At 42.6% G+C, this 10,537-nt stretch overlaps 1 protein-coding gene across 1 annotated transcript in view; it reads right to left on the minus strand.

Annotated features, from left to right (window-relative positions):
* LOC122177461 (alpha-2-macroglobulin-like protein 1) overlaps window positions 1-4,635 on the minus strand; it is a 31,681-nt gene extending 27,046 nt beyond the window's left edge. The window contains 6 exon segments of the mRNA XM_042866841.1: window positions 119-168; window positions 878-1,022; window positions 1,331-1,375; window positions 2,935-3,118; window positions 3,736-3,902; window positions 4,534-4,635. Coding sequence (XP_042722775.1) covers window positions 119-168; window positions 878-1,022; window positions 1,331-1,375; window positions 2,935-3,118; window positions 3,736-3,902; window positions 4,534-4,635 — 693 coding nt within the window.
* Between the last annotated feature and the right edge of the window lie 5,902 nt (window positions 4,636-10,537).

Raw genomic sequence — 10,537 nt, forward strand, 5'->3', positions numbered from 1 at the left:
CCTTCCAAAGATCATTTATCCTTATGATTTAACAAGCATGCAGGAAGCCTTACATGAGCATCTCAACGTGTATCATGCTTAGGCTCCTCCATCTAGAAATGCACAGGGTTATACTTACCTCATTTTTAATGATCATAAGGTCATCAAGGTTGATGATTCGAAATTTCACTGGAAATATAAAGAAAAAGAGTAAAGCATTCTGAGTGCAATATATGCTTGCACGAATACTCTTATCCTTTCCTCTGCTCCATTATTTGTGTGTCTCTTAGTTTACTTCAGCAGTATTCTGGTCTTCCCCCAAACAGCTCTTCTATCACCTATCCTATAACATCTCCCCATCTCATCCCACCTAGAACTTTGTCTAGGAGATAAACATACAGATATACATACATGCATGCTGTAGAAAATATTTTACCTGGAAAGATTGTAAAAAAGTATAAAACAGTGTCATTTGTCTTTCTGCAGTCTGTTCATACTGTGAAAACTCTGGAGCAAGTTGCCATATTTATAGAACTTGGAGGTGCACTAAGCACACAGCATCTACGCAGTGAATCTAAAGTCTACTTAGAGGTAAACAAGTATGCAAAAAATGACAGTAGATTTTCCAATATTTTGGAGACTTCTGGCTTTCCTTTTAGGCATCACAAGACACATTTCCCCTGAATGACACACAGGAGCAGCAGGCTGACCATCTGATGCAGCATGGATCATAAGAGTGCATGCTGCTACACATTGTTCCTGGAAATCCTGAAAATAGAGATCTGCTTTCTTCTAGTTCCAACAAGCTTAGCTTGATGCACTTGATGAAGATATCCCACCAAATACGGCTGCTACTTTGAACATTGCCCCCCATTTCCTCTTCACCTTCATTCCTCACCTGTTTCTCTAGGTTTGTAGAAGGCCTTGTCTGTCTCTATCAGAATTATGCTTTTCTGGGGCTTGACCAGAACCTTCTTGTAACCCTCAAAGAGCACATTGTCACTGCTGTGTATCAGGACATGAAGAAAAATCACCTCTTCTGACTGTCAAATTGAAAAAAACAACTGTATAAGACTTCAAGTAGCTTGAAGAAGAAACTGAGGTCCCCTTCCTACTAAAATCTTCAACTTCCTTCTTTCCCTCCACTCTCCTTTCCTTAGTCATAGTCTACTCCATATTCCTCAGTTTCCTCATTTTTTCTCTGCCTTTCCCCTTATCATGCTTGTGTCTATGTCTTTCCTCTCCTTATGATCTTTCCCACCCTGCATCTCCCCCCTTGAGTATAGTTCAAACGCAAGACAGATGGAATTCCTGTTTGTAAGAGGAGAGGCAGCCAAGAGAAGTGTCTTACTTGTGTAGCTGAAGCAACTGTTTCCGACGAATTTAACTTTGGCACCTAGGTTGATTGATATAAGAAAACAGAAGAAGAGTCATCAGAGACTTTTCATCTTAACCCAGAAGTGAGACATTAACTCACTCAAACAACTTTCAAATTCCTGAGTCCAAATTCCACTATGTGAAACTGTCTTTAGTGAACTTGATATTATGGGAGAAGAAGCAATCACCATCTGTATGGAAACTGCTGAATCACTGCCTGAGCCTCTGATTGATCACCTGAGGTGAGCAATGAGTCAGCCACAGGAGCACAGGTGAAGACAATTCAACTGTGCTGCTGGAAGGGGTGGAGCCTGGCTCCATCTCTCCTAGACCCATTTAAGAGCCGACTGCAAATGGGAAAGGATCTCTTCTGGAGATCCCTCCTCTGTAGTTTTGCAGTGGGCTCAGGATATGGGTAAGCTTTCTATCTATTCTCTTTCTGTTATTATAATCTGTTTTGCCACACTCTCCTGTTTATTTTGTAATTATAGCATCTTTATACTCATTGACTATGTACCATCTTATTTATGAATGTTAGAGTGAATAATTGAATGTGTCATTCTCACCATTCACAGAAATGCAAGATCTTTGACAAATGAGGAAAAAACCATAGGGAGGCCAGATCTGGAACTGATCAAGGAAGTTATGAGAAACAAGCTAGTGGTCAGACAAAAACTTTAGGTATCTCACTATCAGAAAGACTGAACTTACCTGGATGAAGGTTTTGTTTTGTTTCTAACTACAAGTGTTCCTGGCTTTCCATTACCAGGACTTGTTCTTCTATGGCCTGGCACCAAATGCTTGCTTTCTTGATGTAAGAACTGAAAGTGACTACAGCCCCTTCTAGGCTTCTGCTGACTTCACAGGATAATCAGGACATAGATATACTGATTTAGTATGGTGCTGAGGAAGATAGAGAAAGCTTATAGTCTCAGCACCAGACAGATCTCCATGGCTCTCCTAAGATGTAACTGAAGTTCTGCAGTTATGTCACAGCCTCAGCTTCGCTAGTTTAGCTAACTGCAGCAGCAAGGTTTCAGCGACAGGAAGTCAAGTCACCAACAAAATATCTACCAAGGTGAAATCTAGTTCATTGTGGATTCAGCACCATTACCACCAATTACAGGTAACATAAAGCAAGCTCAATGTCTATGTAGACTGCAACTACAACTTATCGTACAGATACAGCCTTGGAGTAAAATCATCCTCTTGGAGCTGGAAGGACAGATTTCTGAGGAAGTGAGAATGAAAAGAATGTATTTCCTATGTATTAAATTGCACTGTGATTTTTCGAACATTAACTTTTACTCACTGTTTAGACCATTGTAATGTTTTCCAACAACCTTTAAGTAGGGTGAAATGAGCTAATACAGATCAAAAGAACAGTTTTTTATTTATACAGTGAAAGATTCCCTGTTTTGCGAGTTGTTGCATTTTGTATGAATTAGTAGGGAAATACTTTTCACCTGTTTGCAGCCCATGGCAAGGCAGAGAAGGACCGCATGCCAAGAGAGCACTATTGTCTGAAGTGAGTGTAAGAGCGTCCACTGATAAGACAGCAATCACAGCTACACTCACCTTGAAACCGATGCACTCAAAAGTGCCTGACTTCTCCACATCCTTTTCCACCACTGTTTGACTCTGGGTTTCCAACTCCAAGGTGACAGCCAGGTGGACATCCTCAGTGACGGAGCTGAGGTGAATACAGAGCTGCTCCTCTTGGAAACGGTGAATGACAGCAGGGAACACCACCATGTACTGACTAGAAGAGAGGAGTGGGGGGAAAAAAAAAAATTTTTTTTTTAGAAACATCCAGAAGTTGAGACAGACAGACCAGAATCCATTTCTGCTGCTTTCGTGAACAGGTAGAAACGAGAGGTCAGAAATGTCTAAGGGCTGCAGAATTGTCATGCAGCTCTCTTTCCATATCTTTCCATATCCAGAAATGGCAACATGCCTCTTACATGTTTGTCATCTTTCCATTAGCCAGGACAGAACTGCTCAATAGCAAGTACACAGAAACAAAATGGTGGTGTGAGGAATTATACTGAAAATTCAGTGACCAAAGCTTCAGTTTCACTTCAAATTTCACCTCTGCCAGCGCAGGATGAACGAAGGGAAGATTTGTGGCTTCTATGGGTTTTTGGTGTGTGCAGTACTACATTTCTAGAGCAGCTTCTTCAGTAGCAAATGCCAGGGTTTTTACCTGCAGCAGTGTTTGAGACTCCAGTAGGAGTTGCTTCTGCTCAGTCTACCTAATAACAAGATTTCCCCTATGCAGCTCTGTGATACTAAACAGTGCAGCATCTCAGCACTATATCTTTTAGTGTAGACCCATACACAAAGCCCCCCTCCAAAATCAAAGCGAGATGGTCTCACAGTTCCAGACTTGCTTCATCTGCAACTAGGAATAGAGTCAAGGCTAAGAGGAGTGCTGGTGCTCCTATTGCTTGAGCTGGGACAGACAGCTGCCAAGATCTTCCTGGGACAGAGAACTGACTGTACTGATGGGTAGGAGCAATCCTAAGTGTACCCCTCAGATGCTCCTAAGTCCAAAGAGGGGAGGGAAGTTGTTATATCTACCAGGCTAACGACACTAGCTAATATTTACTGATTTCCACTAAGGGCAGAGTAAAGGCCACACAGTACAGTTTTCCACCCACATTTAAATTCAAATGGCATTCCAGGTGATGGGGTGTTGGAGTACTACGGGGGAGATGTGGCATGGGTGAAATCTAACCCAGGCTGATGAGGACTTAGGAGAAAAGCTTATCTCAGTTGTGGCTGGCCTGGATTCTGTCTGTACTGCCAGATGAGAGCCAAAGCAGCTATTATGCATAACGTGTGAAAAATCATAGAATCATACAATCACTAAGGTTGGAAAAAACCTTGAAGATCATCCAGTCCAACTGTCCAACTACCAATATTTCCCATGTCCCTCAGTACAACATCTAAAAGCTTCCTGAACACCTCCAGGGACAGCGACTCCATCACCTCCCTGGACAGCCTGTTCCAGCACCTGATCACTTTCTCAGAAAAGAACCATTTCCTACTGTCTAACCTGAACCTGCCCTGCCATGACTTCAGGACATTCCCTCTAGTCCAATTGTGAGAGGAGACCAACTTCCACCCCACCACAGTCTCCCTTCAGGTAGTTACAGAGAGCGATAAGCTCACCCCGAACCTCCTCTTCTCTAGGCTGAACAATCCCAGCTCCCTCTGCCACTCCTCATGAGGTTTGTCACACATCAGCTTGTCATGACCCCTCATCAGTTCCATTGCCCTTTTCTGAACATGTTCCAGGGCCTCAATGTCTTTCTCATGGTTAGAGGCCCAGAACAGAGCACAGTACTCTAGGTGCAGGCCTCACCAGTCTTGAGCACAGAGCTACAATTGCTTCCCTGCTTCTGCTAGCAACACTGTTTCTGATACAAGCCAGCCTGAGCAGATTGCTCCCCAGGGCCTTACCACCCCCAGGCTGATCAACACCTCTGGCCAACTTGGTGTCATCTGCAAACTTACTGGTGGTGCACTCAGTGCCCTCATCCAGGTCATCAGTAAAGATATCAAACAAGACAAGTCCCAGTACCGACCCCTGCGAACACCACTCGTGGTGGGTGGCCATCTGGATGTGACGCCATTTATTACCACTCTGGGCCCGGCCATCCAGACAGTTCTTTACCCAGCAAAATGATTCTCGGTACTCTTACTGTGCTTTGTCAGTGATCTTTCCCTTATCCAGTTTTTCATCTGTGCTTCGATTCAAAATCTTTCAATTCACCTGCTTTTCCTTTGTTGCCACCTCTGTTCACTCATCCATCCAACTCAAGCCTGATCTTCCTGGGCAGAAGACAGAAACCTTCTCCAGGGCTTCTCCTGTCTACCCACTGGAAGCTCCTGTTATAGTTTCATTGTAAGGACTTTCCAAAGAAAGCAATATATTTTAAGGCTCCACATATTTTACCAAGTTTCCCCAAACTAGTTGTCCAGTCTTCTGCCAGCTTCATCCAGCCATAAAGTACTTCTATGCTGACACCACCACCTATCTCCTTCAAAGTCCTACCAGGCACTGCAACATTTTTTTCACTTTTCTTGAATGGGAGCGATGGCAGCTGAACTGAGCAGGGCTTGAACCTATTTGCCTTCTAGATACAACCTCATTTGAAGGTTGTCGTCTTCATCCTGTCCTGGCCCAAGCTGTATTTTTGCAGAACATAACCAAAGGTGTACAGTATAGAATGAATTTTTTTGCCTGCCCACTCTTTGATCCCAGTTTCCTGAATTTACTTTGGCATGGTTTCTACATGTGTGTTTGGTATCCACTCTCTTAGATAACAAAGTAATGTAGCAAGAATATATGCTTTTAACCTAGCACTGACATTCAGATAATCTGCAGGTTTAAAGCACTCTCTGTCCTTGATCTGGGAACATATTTGATTCTCTGAAATCAACAGGGTTTTGAGTTCAAGCCAAAACTATCAGGACAGAAAACAGGTCTGAATTCAGATGCATTCCCCATTTCTCTGCATCTCCACGATGGCTGCTGATGAAATTACATGGGAACAGAAAGAAAACTATAAGATAATAAAGTGCTAAAATTCTTCCCTTAATTCATAGCGAAGTGAGAGGCACTGGCAGGACTATGCATAGAGCCATTAGTTGATCTGGCCAGAGGCTTAAGGGCAGGAGTAAAGTTGCAGTAAAAGAGGAATTTCTACAGAAATTCAATCCTAAAGCAAAATCACAAAGAATGAATTTGCCCATTAAGATGCTTTCAGTAAAAACCCAGTAAAGATACCTTATAAAAATAGAGCCCCTGTATCAAAACAAGTAACTGAGCACTCTTGCTGCCATAAGCTGTGCTGCATAAGATAGGGCTGTGGAAGATATCTCCCAGAAGAAATATCAATAAGCCTTAGTGCCTAGGCAATAAACACTGTCTCCACCCCTCCTATCCACCCACATCCCAGCCCCAGCCACGCAATGTGATTTCCACCTTGGTTTCAAACCAAAAGAGACATACATTCATTCTTTCAGGGCAAGAGTTGCAAGAGTTCAGCTCTGGACAAGGGGGAGAGGGAGGAAAGATATTAGCAAAAGCAGACATGAAGGAGGAACAGAGAAAAGGCTCAGATTTCCATGGAGAGATTCGACTAGCAATCAGCTATGTGGAGAATCACTCTTCTGTGGGACAGCATTCTTCTGCCTCACATGGCTGGAACATGCTGTGAGAACCTTACCTGCTTTGTATATGCCCACTGGTCTTGGGGACATCCTTGGGAGTGGCAGGGCAACAGAAACAGGACAGAAGGAGTATTTTCCCAGAGGAACTTCATTTTTCATATGCCTGAGATTTCACTTGATTTTCATGTGTCCTCCTTAACCATGCTCTCCCTATTACCTGGCTCTCTTTAATGCCTATTAGTATAGGCCGTATATTTCTGCAAGTACTCGGGTCAGATAACCCTGCCAGCTTTCTGCATGTGTTTATTTCTGACCTGCCAACATCTTGTATGTTCTACTGTGCTCCAGAATATACTTCTTTGGGGCTTTGCTTTTTTCTCCAGTAAGAAGCTGACACTGAAATATTTAGTAGGTAAATTAGATGCCTTTACAAACAAGGCAAAAATGAATCTATTGTATCTACTGTAGGTGCTTTTTGTAAAGCAACGTGTTAATTCTGGCTTAGTTGGCTAAGTGCTCCCTACAGTAGAAGTTACAGTGGGAAACATATCAGTGGCTCTTATAAGATTTTCCTCAAACCATATGTAGTATGGAATGCAAAAGCTTAGTTTTAAAAGCCTTTTCTAGTGGGAGTAAAGCCTTTTCTCTTTGGCTGACAGAGCTTTCATTCAAATAAGTCTTTTGGTGTTTATTTCCTATTGCTGCCTTTTGCATGAAGCTTTGTTTGGTGGTATAACTGCTGGCTTCAATAGGCTGTCTGCTGTCCCACCTTTATGTCAGTGCTTTTTGTAGCTTCATTAGAAGGTAATCCAGCCTAGCTCTAGAAATCCTTGAACAACAGCCTCAGAGAGTCTGTCTCATACTTTTCTAGCTCAGAAGGCAAGAACAGGAGATACATTAGCGAAGGGACGTAAGAAAATGTCCCAGAGTAGAGTGTGCTCAAGTAACATTAGGAGCAAGGCAGGTTTGGGAAGTTCAAGCAGCATGCCTTTATTGCACATCCTTGTCCTGTGTTGTTGGCACCTGCTATCAGCTCCCCTGATATTAGCAGCAGATGGACTACTCAGGGTAGCTTGACAGCACTCAAGTGTGAAAGCATTCAAGGCTCATGGCCAACAAGACTCTGGGGCTGCTACTGTGATTTTTGGTTTAGAGTTTGGCCCAGCTAATCATCTGTTGACAGCAAGTCTCAGTCTTGGTTTTTGTACTTACAAACAGTATTGAGCAATGTAGACACTGCTCATGATGTTGCATCATGGGAAGTCCTGGGGAACTGCTTAAGGAAGAGTCATCAATAGCTGGGATACAGATGTGCTGAGGGTGAAGAGGATCTGTGGCTGAACAGAGAGCATTCGACCAGTGACTGTTATTTCCTTCCCACAACACCACCTAGTGGAGCTAAGGGTAAAAAGCATCTACTTCACTGAAAGTCCTGGCTGTCCCTTGAGGAAGAAAAAGGTTTGAAGAAGATTGAGGGGAAGATATGGATGCAGAAAGCCAATTAGCTCAGAATGAATGAGAATTACCCTTGGTTCCTTCTTGTTGCTTTAGTGTCCGTACAAATTTAGCAGTGCAGTGTTGTGAAACAATCTCAGAGTGGCCTCTGCAGTAAATGATCAGTGCCAGTGAGAACAAGTCAGCTGCCCAGCCCACTTTTCTAGAGTGGTCAGAGTACTTTCAGTCCCTCTAGCCTGTGAATTAAAGTTATGAAAATCCTAATTTCTCCAAGGAGATTTCTAATATGTAACATACAGAAAATAAAAGTTTGATCAGTTAGTGCTGTAGTTACACAGCTACTTGAGAGAGCTGCTTTTCCTAAAACAGCTCTCAGGGTATTGATTGACCTTCAAATCTGTTAGTTTTAATATGAAAGATAAAATATGGTCTGCAACCACCTGAGCTGAGGAACGATACCAGAAAGAAGTATGTTTGTAACAACCCATACAGAGAGGTCTGACTGGGAGAACTGTCTGTCATGAACTGACTATAGCTATCAATAAAGCCTCAAAAAGCCCTTACAACTCCACAGCCTTTGCTCACCACTGAAGTTCTTAACATCCTCATTTCTATAAGATGCATCATGGTCTCTTGCACAAAGTTCTGAACTAATTTCCCAAGACTTTTTTAGGGATTCAAGAAATCATAATCCACAGTAATCACTCTCAAGTAGATCATGACTCAGGCAGCATGTGCTGTCAGTGTTGCCCTGCTCCACAGTGACCTGAGGGCTGTGCCAAATCAGGTCACCACAGGGAGCTAGCAGTAGTACTGATAGTGCCAACGGAGAGCAATAGCAGAATACGTTGATTTTGTCAATGAGACAGGGAGAAAAGTCCTTCCCTCTTCAATCTGGGACATACCTGGGCATTTTAGATGTGTCACAGATCTAGGTTCTCAGGAGGAGTATGTGTGCTCAAACAATGCTGTGGCAAAGCAGATAATCCTGCAGAAGTGTCTCTTTTTGTGCTTGGATATAACCATTTTCTATTACTACATGTCAGGTGAAATCAGATGCTGTACTACAGAAAACACATAAAAATACACCAGAAGGAATTTTATGAAGTTATATTTCTGAATGTACGCTTTCAAGTCTAAGATAAGTCTTAGGTAATCCTAAAATTGCTGCTTAGAAACTATCAGGTGATGGACTTACCCTTTCAGGCTTCAAAATTATGGATTTTTCTTTGTTGTAAGATTGGAGTTACCTGGCTTCACTTAGAGTCTAACTCTTCTAACAGGAGGCAAGCAAGAATTTCAGAGTACTGCTTTTGTTCACTCATTTTTTGAGAAGCAACTAAGAAATAGGGATTATAGCAAGGGGTTGTCTTAAAGTAACGACAGTAATTATTTGTCCTCCATTCTCTGGGGTCTTTTGTGAGGAGAAAATCTGGAAATATGTCTGGAATCATTATTACTTCACAAATTGAGAAATTCATAACCATACCAGAGCTATTTGGAACTTATGGCTTCTCCACATCACAAGTCCCATAACATGGGTGAATCCAGCTAGCTGCAGCACAGAATCTTTTTTTATATAGAAGTGCTTTCCTGTGTCACAACAGAGGGGAGTCATGGCCTGTAAGCTAAGATGTCATTTCTCCTAGAAAAAGAGGCACAACAGTGGGTTGCATCTGCCATTTTTTGGAACCTTTATCTCACTGGTACATATTCTCTTGAATCTTGAAGAAACAAATATGATCAGATACAACGAACATGAACAACCTCTGCATGTAGGTGAGGGCCCAAAACCTATTTTCTCTTCATAGGCGGAGTTCTGAATAGCATGGAGAGGGAGTGAAATGCAGGCAAGGACCATTTTAAAGAAACTTTCCACCCTTAGCCTTGCTAATTTTTTCCTACCCTCAACCTGCAGTGTGAATTTCTGTATCCTAGTGGTTAAATGAGGAAAAGAACTGAAGGTGAAATAGAAAGTTTGAGGTATCCAGTTCATGACAGAGTTGAAATGCATAGCAGAAAATGGGCTGACTGTCCTGAGTCCTACCACTAGTCCTGGCATTTTGTATTGAATCTATTTTCCCTCAAGTCTACACAGTTCTTATTCCTGTCACTTTTCTTCCAATTATGTAAACTTCCTGTTGCTCTGTACATGCTGTCTCCAGCTTTACTGCAGGGCTGGACTTTTCAGTGGCACACTTTTTGCAGCCTTGAACTGGCTTCCAAGCCATGACAGGAATCAATCACCTGTTGTAAAGGCAGCAGGACCACCCTCAGATACGCACAACAAGAAGGTGTTACAAAAAAAAAAAAAAAAAAAAAAAAATTGTTCCTCACCCATATTTGAAGATACAGGCTTACAGGAAAACTCCACAAAGGAGGGAGCCTTCCCTAGTGGCAGTCAGCCCTTAAAATGAGATCTAAGAGGGGTAGAGCCAGGCTCCAGCCTATTTGGTCACACAGGTGACCAAAGCACAGGCCTTCACCTGTGCTTCCAGGGCTGATCAGGTCTTCTCTCCAGGTGCTCAATCAGTGATTCAGG

This window comes from Lagopus leucura, unplaced genomic scaffold, assembly GCF_019238085.1.
Source record: "Lagopus leucura isolate 7727_CA_CO unplaced genomic scaffold, USGS_WTPT01 Super-Scaffold_100001, whole genome shotgun sequence".
Taxonomy (NCBI): Eukaryota; Metazoa; Chordata; class Aves; order Galliformes; family Phasianidae; genus Lagopus; species Lagopus leucura.